This window comes from Bombina bombina, chromosome 2, assembly GCF_027579735.1.
Source record: "Bombina bombina isolate aBomBom1 chromosome 2, aBomBom1.pri, whole genome shotgun sequence".
Taxonomy (NCBI): domain Eukaryota; kingdom Metazoa; phylum Chordata; class Amphibia; order Anura; family Bombinatoridae; genus Bombina; species Bombina bombina.
This window is the reverse complement of record NC_069500.1, coordinates 250976822-250995251: the sequence shown is the minus strand read 5'-3', so window position 1 is coordinate 250995251 and position 18430 is coordinate 250976822. Positions and strand designations below refer to the sequence as shown.

At 35.4% G+C, this 18430-nt stretch overlaps 1 protein-coding gene across 1 annotated transcript in view; it reads left to right on the top strand.

Annotated features, from left to right (window-relative positions):
• Positions 1–18430, top strand: part of ST8SIA4 (ST8 alpha-N-acetyl-neuraminide alpha-2,8-sialyltransferase 4) — a 409079-nt gene that overhangs the window by 91761 nt on the left and 298888 nt on the right. Inside the window, exon 3 of the mRNA XM_053701515.1 lies at positions 7660–7917. Within this exon, the coding sequence (XP_053557490.1) occupies positions 7660–7917 (258 nt within the window). The remainder of the gene's footprint in view (positions 1–7659; positions 7918–18430) is intronic.

Here is an 18430-nt window from a genome sequence, read left to right as displayed (position 1 = left end):
TATATACAAGTAACTTGGACACTTTAACATTATTTAAGTCAAACATATTCTACCCATGCGCTGCCCCGTTTAATTGCTCCTTGGGCCCCCTGGTCCAACCAGGACCCATAATAGAGTCATCCCTGAATTAGATAAATAAATACAAGGAAATTGGAAAGTTGTTTAAAATTACATTCTCTGTCTGAATCATGAAAGTCATTTAACTTTATTGTGCCTTGAAATAGCGCTTACAATTTTCAGTATTATATTTGATAGTTTTTGTACATTTTATATATAAGCTAAACTATTTAGCAGCAATCTAGCCATCATTTTTTGTCAGCATTTTGTCCCCCAAGCAAAACATACAGACAGTCGCACTGTTCTGTAGCATGGGTACCTGCTCTCACTCCTGTACATTTGCTTGTTGCCAAGGTGATCTTTTGAGAGAAGCTGCACATGTAGGGATGGGCAAATGTAGTGAAAGTGCAATTCGCTTGGTAGAATGAATAGTCTTGTAGACATTCGTTTTGCATAATAGAATGTTGATAAGAATGAAAATTCATAAAAGTTCTGTATTCAAATGTTATTTCTAGTTTTCAAATGTTCATAATTAGATCTAATATCCAAATTTGGAATGTAACGTTCAATTTAACAAATACTATTTCAAAGTTCAATAGTTCCTGTGGTAGGGAATTTAGTAAATTGATACATAATAGATACAAATATATAGATTCAAAATTATATAAATTTAGGATATTGCGTAATTCAAATATTACATTTAAAGAGAGCATTAAAAATACTATTGCAAATATATCAATTCAAATTTTTTTTAATTCGAAATGCATAATTCGTTTCGAATTATGTAATGTTCAAATTCGAAATTTTGAATTTAATATTTATTTTAAAGATAGCATTAGAAATACCATTACATTTAACAAATTTTAGAATGTTGTACAAACATTTGAAAATCGAAAACGAACAAACAAACATGTTAAAATTAATTTCATTTTTCGAATGTTGCAAAACATTCACTGCTCCCTATGCACATGCACAGTACTGCAATAAATGCAGCTCTTAATACAGTTTCATTTTATTATTATTATTATTATTATTATTATTATTATTATTATTATTATTATAGGGATTGAATGCTACCCAAAGCTGTGTGTACAGCTGAGTGACATTATAGTGACACATTTGATTATGCTTTCATACCACTCCCCTTCCTCTCCTTTTTTACAGCATGTGAATACTCACCCAAATGACTCATCCATGAAAGCTAAAGTTTCAGAAGGGCTCTCTTCTGTTTTCTGTAAAATGTCTTATTTCTGTTCTCTCTGGGATAATCCATTGCAATATGTTCTATAATTAATTTGTTGTATATTTAAATACTATGGGCTAGATCAGTGATTTGCAACCTTTTTTTTTGCCGTGGCACTCTTTTTTACATTAAAAAATCCTGCGGCACACCACCATCTCAAAATTTTACAAAATCACACATTGTAGCCTAATACAGGATATATATATATATATATATATATATATATATATATATATATATATATATATATATATATATATATATACATACATACATACATACATACATACACACACTGTACTGTGCTGTCATGCCTCCTTCAAACTATACATGACATATTGACATTCATTCACAAACAATCATAATGATTGTCTGTGAATGAATGTCAATGTCATGGTTGTTAATGATGCCTCATGAGCCTGTCACATACCTCCCAATATTTCAAAATTTTAAATAGGGACACCCCCGCACTGTTGTCAGTCTGCCGTGGCACAACTGAGGATCTCTCATGGCACACTAGTGTGCCACGGCACACTGGTTGAAAAACACTGGGCTAGATTACAAGTGGAGCTCTAATTTAACACCCATTTACGGACGTGCAATAAATAACCAGCCTTTAATAGTGCTTGCGGTAGCAATTAGCACCTCATTTGCGTGCGCTTGAAGCAATATTTTTCACTTAACTTGTAATCTGGCCCTATATATTTTTCCTTTGAGTTTACAAACCTTGGTCACAATGGGACTTAATTTGAAAACATTGTACTATTTATTTATATTGAATAAACATTTGCATTTCATAAAATAAATCATTATTTTCTCCATATAACAAAATATATAAATAGTTTTAAAATGATTTGCAACCTAACTACTCAACATGCTATTGTGCCTGCAGTTTTCTTACAGGTTGGGTGGTTGGCGAATCTCTGCATCTCAACACTGAGCTATTATGGTTTGTAGGTATTCTTGCACTCTGTGACAGAGGTGGTGCACATCTACAGATCAGTGTTGTTTACTGGGTTTTTGACAGCTGTATTATGTGCTTTAGTTTAGTTTAAAGAATACAAAGCAAGAGCTTTACATTTTCTATATTATTTATGTGGTCCTTATAAATAAACACACACACACACACACACACCTATATATATATATATATATATATATATATATATATATATATATGTGTGTGTGTGTGTATAACTGACAATACCCAGCAGCTCTGGGTAAAGCCTAATGTAAGATCATACATCTGGCTCTACCCGGATGATCCTTGGATTACCCAGATGCTTCTGGATAAAGCTATAAATGCTGTTTGAAAACAGCACGGACATCACTATCTGCAGCTATTTTGCTCATCACTTCCTACAACCCATACATAACCCAGAAGTCAGTGTTCTGTAATTCCCCCATCTTTACTATCTTTTTGCCTCCGCCTGGGTGGTTTCAAGGGGGTGCCCCGCCAATCCTCTGACATCCACCCCTAGTTGTATGATTTTACATTGGGCTTTACCAAGAGCTGCTGGGTAATGTGAGTTTTACCCGGGTAATCCTAGGATTACCCAGATATCTGACTTTACCCGTAACATACACACACACACACACATATATATATATAATTAAAATGCTATCTGAATTTGAAACTGTGGCTACAAGCTTTGGAAATGTAAAGCTCCCAATCTACCCTGAAGCACACAATGCAGCTGAAGCGAATAACAGATCTGTGAATGTGCACCCTTTCTGTCACATGGTGCAAGAGTATGTGAGCTTCAAGATGGCAGCACTCAGAATGATGAAACTAAGGAGCTTCACCAATTGGCACCTGCAGTGGCGTAGCGTGGGTTGTCACTGCCCAGGGCAAGGCAAGTATTGCGCCCCCCCAACCCCATTTTAGATATGCTGCTTCTTCTTACATTTAGGACAAACCAAGCACAGACCCTGGTAGATCACATAAAGCAAGGGACACTGTCTCCTCTCCCACAAAATGCTCCCTTAACCATCTTTACTGGATAACTAACAGTTATTGCTGATGATACCCATATCCCCAAAATATGTCCCTTGTCATAAGCAGCTGCTAATCAGTAGTGCCTTACAAACAAAGCCATTTAAATAATATATTGGCAATACAAGAGGCAGTGGGTGAAGCCTGCAAGCATTATGTGCTATCCCCCTGTGATCAAACACCCTGTCTGCAGCTCTCCAGAGCTGGGCAAATATATACAATATTAAATTTTAAGATTTATTCTCGTTTTACACATGGGGGGAAAAGTCCCCCTTAACCCCCATCTGGTGGTGACATGTCCTGATCTGTAAAACTTCATGGTACAAATACTGCAGACCACAGGGTGCACCCACCTCCACATTGCAGCAACCCATATTGGTGCAATAGGTTTTTGGTAATTCGTTAAAAAGAGGAAAAGGGGAAACACAGGTTTGCAGCTGTTACATAAGGTTGTCCCTGCTGGGCAGACTGTCTTTTGGGTGCCAATGTCATATAAAAGTGGGGTATATATTCTACCTTAATAAATATAACATTTGTAAGTAATCAATATAAAAGGGGCATGGGACAGACAGCCCAGCATTACATACATATATGGGGGGAGGGTGTATGGTAAATTTATTTACTAACACAAATTATAGTTTTTTTTTTTTACTTTAAATGCTGTAAGGGTGGGTTTAATGTAAATAAAAAAGGCAATGAGCCCCCAAACCCTAAAAATCGGTAAAAGTCCACACCTCAGGAGTCCAGCAAGAAATAGATTCAAGATGGTGAATTCATAGGACTTCTTTGATAGGAGACAAACACAGTGAAATGCCTGGTGAGCAGCACAATCCTGGTGCCAGACAGCACACAAATCCCTAAATCTACTTCTGCCCTAGGAAGATCATGGAGGGGAAAAATCAAATACAGGAAAACAAGGTCTCATTTTTGTCAACTGTCACAAATATAATTTTTTTGTGCAAGGACAAGATGGCGTAAGTTGTAATCAGAATCCGGTCAAACATGAAAGTATGGTCTCTGATCACCCCACCATCCCACTAACTAGGTAACTGGGGTTAACAGAAAGGCAGAGCCCAGCCATGCTGCCACCAGTGCCACGGGTTTGAAAGAGATTTATTGCACTTTTTAGGGATTCCTCCCCCCTACCTCTGCTTAGAGATCCTTAAAAAGTGCCCCAGGCAATGCATGGCATTCTGGCTCTGGGTCCTTTTTTGGAAGGGAACTTACTTGTTGGGTAATAATAGAACCGTAATTAAGCTGCATTTTGCGTGTTGCTAGTATCAGGCAAAAACAGGGCTATAAGTAAGTCTGGTCCTGACACCTTACCTTAGTCGCGGCATCACCACATTCCTGACGGGTCGCAGAACAGAGCTGGGGGCCTGTCAGAATTTTTAGCCTCCCTTCTTCCCTTTGCTAAGTTGAGGCTGGAAGCGCCCCTCAGAATTATGCGCCCGGGGCAACCGCCCCTGTTGCCCCCCCCACGCTACGCCACTGGGCACCTGTAACCATGTTGTTGATTTTGTGTCCAGCAGATTAATGTCTCTTTAAGTTTCCAACAGTTGCTTAGCAACATCACATAATTAGTAGTAACAACTACTGCTTTATATGGCAGCGTCAAAAATGTTTCACAGCATCTCAGTCATGTTGCTATTAATTGCATGCTCTTAGTATGAGACTTTTCTTTAAAGGAACTTAAAATTGCAACCAGAAAATGTTCTAATGGGCTAGAAAATGTTATTATTGTACTGCTGCTTGCATATATTTATGTTTTAACCCTTCAAAGTCAGGTCCAGAGTAGCAGAGAGCTAGCCAAACACATCTGGTTAGCTATTGACAAGAGCTATATGTGCATAACCTATGACCAGCTAGCTCACAGTAGTGCATTGATGCTCCGGAGAAAACGAGGCATGTGTTTCAAAAAAGGATAAGAGTAGAATGTAAATTTGACAATAGAAGTAAATCAAATTACTGTTTTGAATCATGAAAGTTTGACAATAACTTTATATAATTTTAAATGGAATACAATTATATATAAAAAAAAAAAATGAAATAAAGACTTTTGGACAGTGGGCGTCTTTATAGAGCCTTTGACTCATGTTAATTAGGCCTGGTCATGGTGTTGCAGTTGAGACTATTATGTGTGAAATGACATAGGTGACCTCACTAATGACCTCAACCACAAATGTCTCAATCATTAAAACAACTATTTCAACTTCTATCATTTTAGCTTTCAGTGTCTATGTTTCCATAAATAGTTGCAGCTCTGCAGCTTACAAGGCCATGTCATTATGTTCTGTTAGTACAAACCTAGCTGAAATGAAATCTACTTACCACTTACTATATAAATCTGAATTAAAAAACTCAATTTATTGTTTGAGTCATTTTAGTTTAATTGTTTTAGGTTTTGGTTTGTAAATTATTTCCCGCTGGTTTAATAAAAGTTAAAGGGACACTGAAACCAAATTTTTTTTTTTCATGATTCAGATAGAGCATGCAGTTTTAAGCAACTTTCTAATTTACTCCTATTATTTATTTTTCTTTGTTCTCTTTCTTTCTTTATTTGAAAAAGAAGGCATCTAAGCTATTTTTTTTTTTTTTGCTTCTGAACCATGGAAAGCACTTGTTTATTGGTGGGTGAATTTATTCACCAATCAGCAAGAACAACCCAGTTTGTTCACCAAAAATGGGCCGGCATCAAAACTTACATTCTTGCATTTCAAATAAAGATACCAAGAGAATGAAGACAATTCGATAATAGGAGTAAATTAGAAAGTTGCTTAAAATTGCTTGCTCTATCTGAATCACAAAAGAAAAAGTTTGCGTTCAGTGTCCCTTTAAAATGTAACATAAATCATAGTTTTTAAACTACAAACTAAAATACATGTTCATTTATCACTTTGATGACGTGTTTAGATGTTTAAATCTGTTATTGCCAATGCCAAATAACATACAATTGTATAATAGTTACTTGCACACAATACATGAACTAATATTAGTTAAGTGGACAGTAACCCTTGGAAATTTTAATATAAAATGTTTAACTAAGAAAACATTGCAGTAAACTTTAATTATCTACTTAAAATTTAGCTAAAATTTTACTTTTCTGAGAACTGGAAGCACTAAGCTAAGCCTACTATGTGTCTCTTGTTAATAGGTCTCAGCAGAGATGATCAGATAAGGAAAAAATTGCAGCAAACAAGGTGTTAGCATATTCAAAAGATTTTTAAACTCACCTTATATGTTCATTTACTGTGTGACTGTGTTTACTGTCCCTTTAAGTGAAACAAGTGCACTCAGACGCATTAGGCAGTACTGATTTAAATATACATTCTCTTCACTTTAGCTTTGGTGGCATATTTTGTGTTTCTATGAAGGTCTTTGAAAACAAAGTGGGATCAAACCTCAGTATTGCAAGGTGTTTTTTAAGACAAGTTTTACCTTGGGAACTGTGTATCTCATTAGGAGGAATTCTTGAATAGCCTTTATGTGAAGAAAATACTTTATTTATAATATAGTGCTCAGTGAAATAAGCTGATGATTTATTTCCATGACAGCAAGTTTTTGAGAATTTAATTTGTGTACCTATATAGTCCTATTATAATATATACCTAATATATACCTAATTCAAAGGGGCAATAATATGATGGTTTGAATGCTCCTAATAATATGAAATACAAATTTAAAGGGATAGAATGGCCAACATTGAAATGTGCATGGGTGCATTTAAATTTTAATTTAAAGTATTTTTGCAATTTACTATAATTAGCAAAATGTTTCTAGTAAAAATGATTACTGTTTTTTAGTGACCTTTGCACATATGCTGTGAGTGACCTGTGCACCAGGGTTCAAACATTATACCTTCTCAGAGAGTCAACAGTGGCTTGTATGACACAGATTAAGAGGTAGATTTATCAAGCAGCGGATGCTGCAATCTACCCCCGATGTTTCCGGGTTGCCAGAAACAAGAGTTCTTGTGGCCGATTAGCCACAAATATGCAGGGGATGGCATTGCAAAAGCATTTTACCAAAAATGCTTGTACAATGTTAAATGCCGACAGCGTATGCTGTTGGCATTTAACAATGCCGGGCAGAGATCGGCCCCATAGTATTCACTCATGCAATACACACCACCACTCTCTGGTGTTTGAATCCTGATCCTGTAGTCACACGTAGCATATGTGTGTATGCCACTGAAACAGCAATAACTTTTACTAGAAGCATTTTTGTTAATGAAAATATGTTACAAAAAATATTTCATTTAAAACTGAAATGCATTTGTGTGCATTTCTATCCCTTTAAGCATAACAATTCAGCATTACATACTCAATTTAATTTCCAGTATCTCTTTCCATCTTATATCTAGGAAGGACATTCTACGATTTTTGGATGCCGAAAGAGATGTGTCTGTGGTTAAAAGCAGTTTTAAACCTGGGGATGTAATTCATTACGTTCTGGACAGACGTCGTACCCTAAATATTTCACAGAACTTACACAGCCTTTTGCCTGAAGTCTCTCCAATGAAAAGCCGTCGCTTTAAGACATGTGCAGTCGTGGGGAATTCAGGAATCCTTCTTAACAGTGGATGTGGAAAAGAGATTGACGACCATGACTTTGTCATAAGGTGAGCTGTCATCTGTTGCAAGAGATTATTACTTTATATGTATCACATTGGCTTATCTGTCTCAGGTGCTCCAGTATAAGATATCATATTCATGACTTGAATGAAACTGTTGAGAACATTGAAGTGATATATTTGACAGCTTTACTCCCCCATCAAAAATGTATGGCAGCCAAAACATTGTTTTAATTTTATTTAAAAAAAAAAAACAAAAAAAAATGAAATCATGTTTGTTTCCTCCTGTGCTATTAAAACAGGTTTTATCTGTTACCGAAGAAGTGATTTTGAGTAAGAACATTTGTACAGGCTGTCGCATAATTTGATAAATATTTTTATGCCATGCTGGATGTTTTGGGAAACATAAATAAATAATATATAAATAAATAATATGTGTTTATGTTTACAATAAACTACTAATTCATTATACTTTATATATAGACATAAATGTACATTAAACTCATGATTTAATCTTCCTATAAAGGGCTTGATTGCAAGCTCATGTGTGTTATCTGGTGTTTGCTCTTGCAGTGGATGGTAAAAAAAAAAAATTAACCAGAGAAATTTAAAGCTGAACTTTTACTTACTTTTAATGGACAGCGCAGGGAGATATATATATATATATATATATATATATATATATATATATATATAAAAAAACAGGCACTTTATCATCAAAATTTGCGTTCACTTTAAGTACAGCTCCTTGGAAATGGAAACCAATTCCATGAAGCGCCTGACGCATAGTTCTTGTGCTGTTGCTGCTCCTAAACATTTCCACATCACAATAATAGCACTGGTAGGGCTCACCTGATGTGCTCAGCTAGCCCCCAGTACTGCTCCTTCAACAAAGGATACCAAGAGAATGAAGCAATTTTGATCATTGAAATAAATTGGAAAGTTGTTTAAAATGTTCTGAATCTGAATTGGGTTTCGTGTCTCTTTAAGGTGTAATATGAGTGCAAAAATAAAGGTGCTATTGAGTTAACATTGTTGCTCTCCACTCATTAACTAGCCCTAAAGGATTAATTAAGGAAAATTAAACAACGTTGCAATATACATTCATTATCTATTTTGCCTATTTTTGCTGATAGATATTTTGAAAGGTGTGCTTGCTACATTCCCTCCAGAGAGACTAATTGGTTAGTTCAGAGCACAAGCTCACCAGTCCCTAATTAGCCACAGCAAAGAAGAAATGGCAAAATTGACTCCCTCATGCTTCCCTGAAAAGCTTTTAATTTGCATATATTTTAATGAACATATTTAATGATATATGGCCAGAGTTTAAAGCTGTTAAAAGGACATAATAAGGGAGATATTAGTTGTCTTTGAAATGAACAATAGTAACAATAAGTTGAAATTAGTTTCATGCTGCTTTAAAAGGGACATTAAAGTCATTTGTTTTAATTTATGCAACATAAATAAAAGACTGCATTGAAAAATATCTTAATACTAAATAAATAGTTTCAAAGGAATTAAAACTATTTTTTAGCAAATTTTTCAATGTTTTGCAGTTCAGGCACACACACACACCTTGGCAAGCCTCTTCAGTATTTTTATTTTATCCCCTTGCTGTGACCAATAAAGGACAGATATACATGCACTGCTACACCAATCACTTGGCAGCATGTAGGAGTGTGTGTCCTTAAAGGGACATGAAACACAATTTTTTTCTTTCATGATTTAGAAGGAGCATGCAATTTTAAACAACTTTCTAATTTACTTCTATTATCTATTTGCTTCATTCTCTTGATATTATTTGTGATTGGCTCACCCATGTGTACTGCTATCTCTTCAGCAAAGAATATCTAAAGATTTAAGCAAATTAGATAATAGAAGTAAATAGTAATGTTGTTTAAAAGTATATTCTCTGAATCATGAAAGAAAATTTTTGGGTTTAGTGTCCCTTTAATTCCATGGAATGCACCCCAGCCTATATGCTTGGCATGGAAAACATACAATTTTTAGATTAAAATGACAGGAGAAGCGAGCAAAATAAATAATTTAAAACAGAAAACTGTTTTCTTTATTCATAATGAAACATTATTTATGGGGAATTAACGTTGGAGTTTTAATGGACATTAATGGGTGCAACTAAAATAAAATGGTTATAGTAGGGTATGGTATATTTTCCTCCTGTGCATGCAGCTCTTTTAATGCAAATTTCTTATTTCAAACCGTTACAGTTGCCATTTGGTGAAGCTCTGCCTCTTCATACTGTGCACCTCCATCTTGGAGCGCACGTGCCAGCTTTTTAACAGTACCTTCCACTTTAGTTAGTCACAAACAAGAAAGAGATGATGCTTTGCATTTTAAGCACAGTTTAAAGGTTAAATAACATATAAACAGGAATAAAATAAAGCAATGCAGCTGTTGCAAAATTTGTGCATGCTAAACTTAAATGCAAAATGCAGCTTCACAAAAGACTACAATAACTCTGATCTGTGAAAGTGCAGTGCTTCTGTCATAGGGTGTAGAAATATGTCAGCTCCAAGATGGCAGCTCCCAGTGTGAAGACGTGGAGCTTCACTAATCAGCACTTTTTATGGGGTTAAATGGCTTTATAGATAGCTTTAGGCACTTGAGGAAAAACAATAGCATGGTGAGTAGAAATCCATGCTATTGTAGTTGTAATCAGCAGTTTAAAATCCATTTAAGTGTTAAATTCAATAATTGCAATTAATTTCCTATAAAATGTTTAAAGGGACACTAAACCCACATTTTTTATTTCATGATTCAGATAGAGCGTGCAATTTTAAACAACTTTATAATTTACTCCTATTATCAAAATTCCTTCATTCTCTTGGTATCTTTATTTGAAAAGCAAGAAAAGTTTAGATGTGGCCCATTTTTAATGAACAACCTGGGTTGTCCTTGCTGATTGGACAGCACCAATAAACAAGTGCTGTCCAGGGTTTCAACCAAAATTTGTCTGGCTCCTTAGCTTAGATGCCTTCTTTTTCAAATAAAGATAGCAAGAGAACGAAGACAAATTGATAATAGGAGTAAGTTAGAAAGTTGCTTAAAATTGCATGCTCTATCTGAACCATGAAAGAAAAAAATTGGGTTTAGTGTCCCTTTATCAAAAAATGTAATTATAAATTATTTTATTTTTTTCCATGAGTGCGAGTAATCTAATGAGGCTTACAGTCAACACTCCACTAATGATCAGCCTTCCATATAAAAACATCTGCAATAATATTCCAAAGGATAATAGATTGGAGTCACAATTCCATCAATAAACAGTGAATACAATTAGCAAGGAAAATACTGCAACTGGGAAATTTTGGTGGGCTGGCATGGATACAATCGACACACAGACCAAACAAAATCCTGGACTACCCATTGTTATTGGAACTCTTCATCCAATGGGATACGATTATAAACACCAGTACACATATTACAACACGACCTGCACTTTTGACCCCGTTTATTGACAACCCAGAACTCTCATTTATGCAAAAAACGCAAAGTGGATAAGCCCGATCTTCCACAATTAAGAGATCTAACATTGATGAACGTAGCGCCAAAGGGAAAGCTCCTCTCCCTACAGGAAATAACAGACAAAGTGGAAAATGCTCACTTCTCTTGGTTTGTTCACACACAACTATCTCATTATATCAATACCCATAAACAAAAACATAATTTGTCACGTCAGTTAACATCTTTTGAACACCTATGCAAGCTAACACATTACCCTCGCCACACCATCTCATCGATGTATGGAATTCTTTCAGACCCATGCTCTGGGGCTCTCCCTTCTTATTGCTATAAATGGACACTGGGATTGGGTTTAGATATTTCTCTTAAAGAATGGTCAACAATCTTCCTCATACATAAAAAGCATCATCATCAGCTAAGATACAGGAAATTAATTATAAATGTATTTTGCGTTGGTACTTAACGCCAATGCGCATACAAAAAATATACAAACATGTTAGTAAATTTTGCTGGAGGGGTTGTGGTGAACACGCGGATATACTCCATGTTTGGTGGCAATGTGATAGACTAGGCACCTTCTGGAGAGATGTAATCACACACATAAACAAAACATTATCTACACATATCAAAGTTGAACCATACATTTTACTGTTCCATAAACTACCAAACACTAAAGATGAGGTAAAGCAGACATTGCTACACATAATAATAAACAGTGCCAAAATTTTAATACCTCAGAGAGGGAAGAGTGTGAATGTACCGGACGTCTCTTCTTGGAAACACCAAGTAGACAACTTGCTTTTACTGGAGAGATACCACTACCTCAAAAATGATAAGCTAGAACAGCACGAATACATGACTATGAGATGGAACGCTAATAGAGACAGCTAATAAAATTCACTTATAGGGAGATTGGGTGAAACAACCTACTAATCACTATAAGATGGACAATCCTTGACATTATCACATGGACCAATGGAGTCGTAACTATATTATTATATTTCAGCCAGGTAAGGTGGGATGCAGGATAAACACAACATTTTATACCATTGAAATAAACGTTGTTAAAATATTGGCATTAAGTTTCAGACTGTTTAAGTTCTTAATTGTTGGATTATAATGATAAAGCTAGTCTGATGTATAAATCATTATATAGAAAACCAATTACAAATTGTACTGAACAGTGGGATGAGGGGAATCCTTTTCCTTATTTGTTCAAAATTATTGCTATTTAGCGTACTGAGAAGCATTTTTATAACAGCCTTTCTATTTTCTCATTCTTTTGAATACAGTATAGATTTGTATACAAAATCTGATGGAGCTGCTCCTCCAAATAATGTAAATTTTCTTTTGACACGAATAAAGTTTTTAAAAAAAAATAAAAAAAAAAATATCTGGACACCCCTGCTTTATACCAGTATTACTAACTGGTGCAGCTGGACATATATTTGTTAACGTACATGGTGTATCATTTTGTGCTGTTGGTAGAAATATCAGGCATTTTTAAGGTAAACTCTATAAAGTGTTGTCTCTCTGTTGCTGTTTCTATCAGTTTCTTTCTGCATTGTGTTTGTTCAATAGCTCCACTCTCTCCCACAATACACTTTACACTCTCTCTTTGACTTCCTCTATCACAGCTTTCTATGTACTTTTTTTTTTTTTTTAATTAGCCTGGGTTGTCTACTAAGCCACAAGGAAGAGTCATTTTGAAAATATGTAAATAAATTAAAACAGTTTTATGATGGTTCCTAAGAAAAGGGCTTACATAAGACTTCTGTAATTCCATTTGTGCTGTCCTAGATTGTAAACTTACACATAGCCAGCCCTGTACTCCTGTTTTATATTAATATTTTGAATTGCATTGTTACATGGTTACTGCACTCCTCTGAGAAATGCTGCCAAAATGTTTTATGACTAAAGCGTAGTTGTGCTTATAGTAATTGATCAGGGTTTTAATAGTGCACCTTACAATTATTACTGTCCCTCAGATAGCCAATCTGTTACATTTATTGGCCATAAAGTCAGTAATTTAGAAATTTTAATATGTTTTTATCTCTCCAGTCGCAGAGGTTTGATGGATTTTTTTTTCAAGACCGATTTTATAATTTTGCTATATACCTATTTAGACTTCATTCCTATATGTACATTTTTATTATACCGGAAAACCAACCAGTGGGGACGATTTATCAAGCTCCGTAAAGAGCTTGATGCCCCTGTTTCCGCGGGAGCCTTCATATAAAGACCGCTGCTCCATAACTTGTCCGTCTGCTCTGAGGTCGTGGACAGAAATCAATACAATTGAATACGATCGGGTTGATTGATACCCCCCTGCTAGCGGCCAATCTGCATCTACAGGGGGTGGCATTGCACAAGCAGTTGACAAGAACTGCTGGTGCAATGATACATGCCGACAATGTATGCAAATCAACTTTCTGAAGGTAAAAAAAAAAAAACATTAACAATAATAACAATTATATAGAGAGAGTTATCATTTTAAGAGTAATATTGATACAAAATTACTAAACAATGATTTAACACTATAAACAATATGTCTAGATTACAAATGGAGCACAAAAATATTAGCGCTATTGAGTGCTAACTGCTCCTGTCACATCAATAGCGCTCTTATTCTTGCAATCATGTTACAAGTTGAAAGTAAAATGGTAGTGGTTGAGCAAAAGCCTCAGCCGAGCTAACACTAACTAGTAATGCATACCTGCTCTGTAGTTACCTTTAGCCATGTGTTAACATTTTTATAGAGGTTTTGAAAGTCAACACAATCACAATAAGCCATTTCCATTGTTAAAAAGGAGCACTTTTTTCATCTTCAGTTTTTGTATCAGTCCTGTTTTTTTTTTCTCTTTCTTATTTATTTTATAACATTACAAACATAATAATGAGCACACTAGCAAATCATTGTAAGAACACAAATATCTAAAATGAATACCTGATGGGACAAACCATATGTATAACTTTCCAATGGAAACATATTTCATGAGCTAGATGCAGGAACTAAGAAGTCGAAAAAAAGTCATAGCAATCCCATAAATGTCTTAGTATATCAACTTGTGCATATGAATAATAAACCAATTGGCCCCTAATATAGTGCGGCATAGATATAGAATGTACACCTACAAAACACATAGAAATAAGAAACTGTGTAGTATACTATCATCTGAAAACATTAGGAATAAGAGAAAAGAAATTATGTAAAAAAAAAAAAAAAAGATAATTAGGTACAATATGAACTCATAACAATGAAAGTGTATGATAAATTAGATTCAGCTATTAGAATATTAAGTGTACCCATCCTAGTAAAAACAGCAAGAGATAAGCCTATCACATCAGCCAAATAACATGTTTCACATAGACTCTGTTCAAAGCTTTGGTGGTAGAAAGGGATAAAGAAGAAGGAGAGAGAGAGGGAAAAAAGAATGGTCTTTAAAACAATCCCTGAGGGGCCTCATTTTACTAACGAGAAATCTTATAGAATCTCCAGACCAGAGAACTTTTTAGAACCTGAATTTAAGACTTTTTCTCACATTGTAACACTGAAAATAAAATTCAAACAAACGAAGAACAAGGAGCACTGGATCTGCTTAAAAACACTTTTATTAATGAGACAGTTTAAAAACTTGTGATTCATCCGCATACATAAAGGGAAAGACAGAACAAGGCTTTGCTAGACTGGATAACGGCTGACGCGTTTCAGCTTTATGCCGTACCCTAAGCCCTTTAAAAACACTGGTATAGTGCTTCCGTAATAACATACTGTAGCTATTCTATTGGTCCAAAATTCACCCATAAAGATCTCGCTGGTCATTTAACCAATTCATGGCCCCTGATATACACCTACTCTCAAACGATCCCACACCTCAATACTTTAGTATTCTTCATATTTTCTGACACTCCTTTAGTGTGTTCATTTCTATTACGTCTACAGAATTTAATTTCCTCATTATCCTATATTCACATAATGAGGTTACTATGTGTCCCTACGTACATATATCAATGCCAAATAGACCGGCATTTAAAGTAATATCACTAGATATCAGTTCTAATTTAGATTCATAGTCCAAGATTTCTGAGTGTGATTTTATCTGAATAATACATCTATAATAATAATAATCAAAGTGGCCCCCTCTTGCACCCCTAAGGTTCACTACATGTAACTGTACTTGTATATATATATATATATATATATATATATATATATATATATATATATATATATATATGGAATTTATTAGATACAGACTTGCTCTAAACTAGTACAATTCTTGCTTCCTAAACTATTCTGTCAGGGTCGCAAATGCTTTACCAAAAATTAATTAGGTCATACTGGGAGTTGAGTACTTTAGAAAGATCTAATAAATCTCCCTTCTTGCTAGTTTTTCAGACCTGTTTCCACCTCTGCTTGTATTTTTCACTTGTTTAATGATAGTCCATCTGAAACTATCTGATCTCTTGTTATGTAGTTGTGTGAAATGTTTGATTAATGGAGTAGTGAGTATTCCTTGTTTAATATCCAACAGATGCTCCTTCATTCTTGTCCTTACCTTGTTGTTAACCCTATATACTGTAGCCGACAGTCAGAGTAAGTGATAAGATATATCACATAAGTTGAACAACAATTCAAACAATAATTTTTCGGGAACTGGTCTCCTGTGGTCACCTTTTCACAGGCTTTACAGGCTGCAAAATTGCACTTGTTTGTGCCATTTAATCTTAACCATGAGGAACCACTATCAGTCCTACTAGGTTTTAACTGTTGGTGCTATCATATTGCCTATTAATCTGTTCTTTCGGTATGCAAATTTGCAGCCACTCCTCACTACCTCCATTAAAGGGACAGTCTACCATAAAATAGTTATTGTTTTAAAAGATAGATAATCCCTTTATTACCCATTCCCCAGTTTTGCATAACCAACAAGTTATATTAATATACTTTTTACCTCTGTGATTACCTTGTATCTAAGAACCTTCTTCCAGCCCCCTGATCACATGACTGTGACTGTTTATTATCTATTGTCTTAAATTTAGCATTGTTTTGGGATTTAAAAAGCCTGAGGCAGCCCTCAAAAGCTTAGAAATTAGCATATGAGCATACCTATGTTTAGTTTAAACTAAGAATACCAAGAGAAAAAAGCAAATTTGATAATAAAAGTAAATTGGAAAGTTGATTAAAATTACAAGTCCTATCTGAATAATGAAAGTTTAATTTATACTAGACTGTCCCTTTAAATCATCATCTGCTGCCAGCATATTGAAGTGTGATTTTACTATTCTGCATACTTCATTTTACTGATTAGAATAATCTGTTATGAACAGAACCCTACTGCTTCCTTCTCCATATTTTTTCTAGACACTCTCTGACTGGTACTTCTACTTTTACTTCTCAGTAGGTCTTCCCTTCGAATTTTGTTTACCACTCCTCTGGTCTGTTCTATCACCTTCCTCGAATACCCTCGCTCTATCAATTTCTTTGTAAGGTTCTCTGCCTCCTGCTGGTAGACATCTTCATTGAAGCAATTGCGCTTTAGGCAAATTAATTGCCCTTTGGCAACTGCCTTAAAAACTGTATTCGGGTGGCAACTCCTAGCATGCAGTAAGGAGTTACCCGAGATAGGTTTATAGAAGACTTTTGTCTCTATTTCTTTTCCATGAATGCCTTTTAATGTAACATCCAGGAAATTGACCTCCTGTTTATCGAACTCCCAGGTGAAGCTGATACCAACATCATTGATGTTCAGGCCCTGGACAAAGTCCAGTAGACTCCTTTCATCACCTTTACAGATAAACAGGATGTCATCAATGTAGGGCCTATACCATACAATTTCTCCTTCGTGGGGGTTCCCATCTCCATAGACGTGGAACAGCTCCCACCAACCCATAAACAGGTTGGGATAGGAGGGGGCAAATTTTGCCCCCATAGCCGTTCCACGCCCCTGGAGATAGTAAACCCACCCGAATTTGAAAAAGTTATGGGTCAGAAGAAACTTTGCCACTTTCAGCAGGTATTCCACATAGTTCTTGTTATCTCCACAACGTCTGTTGAGAAAGAACCTTAAGGCTTGTAAGCCTTTTGCGTGTGGAATACTAGAGTACAGGGACTTCACGTTGACTGTTAGGCACGTGAAGCTCCTGTCCCATTTCATCTTTGGGAGTAAATTGAGTACATGTTTTGTGTCTTTTAGGTAACTCTTAAGAGTATTGACAATTGGCTGTAGAATGAAATCCAGCCATTCTGAAAGATGCTCCAAAGGGAGCCAATTCCACTCGCAATCAGCCTTCCCTTTACTTCCACCAAGGATTTGTGGACCTAGGGTAGATCATTGAAGATAGGGATAATTGGATTATCCACCAATAGATAATTCTTAGTCTTCTCATCTTTATACCCAAGGTCCACACCATCATCAGTTAAACTTTCCAGTTATCTCTGGAATTGCTTTGTTGGATCATATCCTAACACAGTATAATCATCCTTTACATGTAATTGCCTGTGTCCCTCCATTTCAAAATCTTTTCTATTTAGGAGTACCACCGATCCACCCTTGTCCGCTGAGCGGATTACCAGATCCTGGTCTTGCCTCAAAGTGCTTCTCTTTCCTTTTCAGTTATATTATGTCCCTGTGTAAGGTCCTTTCTGTAGTATAGTTCTGTTAGGTCTCTCTCCACTCTTTCTTGGAAAACCTCCAGTATCCTCCCCCTATTTTGGATGGGATAAAATCTTGATTTGCATTTAAATAAGGGTATTACTACCTCTGTATCCCTTTCCAATGAGGATTCATACTGGAGAGATTCCAAGTTTAGAACACTGCAGGTATCTTGAAAATCTAGAGTCCTAGTCTCCATCTGGGATATCATTATATCCCCATCCACACCTTGGTTACTATTCTGACCTATAGCCTGATCTTTATAAAACTTCTTTAACGTTAGATTACGTATCAACTTATTTATATCTAATAAAGTGCCAAAAAGATCAAAATTAGCAGAAGGGACAAATGAAAGGCTTAGACTTAGAACTTTAGTCTCTATTTGACTCAAAGATTTATCACATCTCGTTTCTGTATCTGGA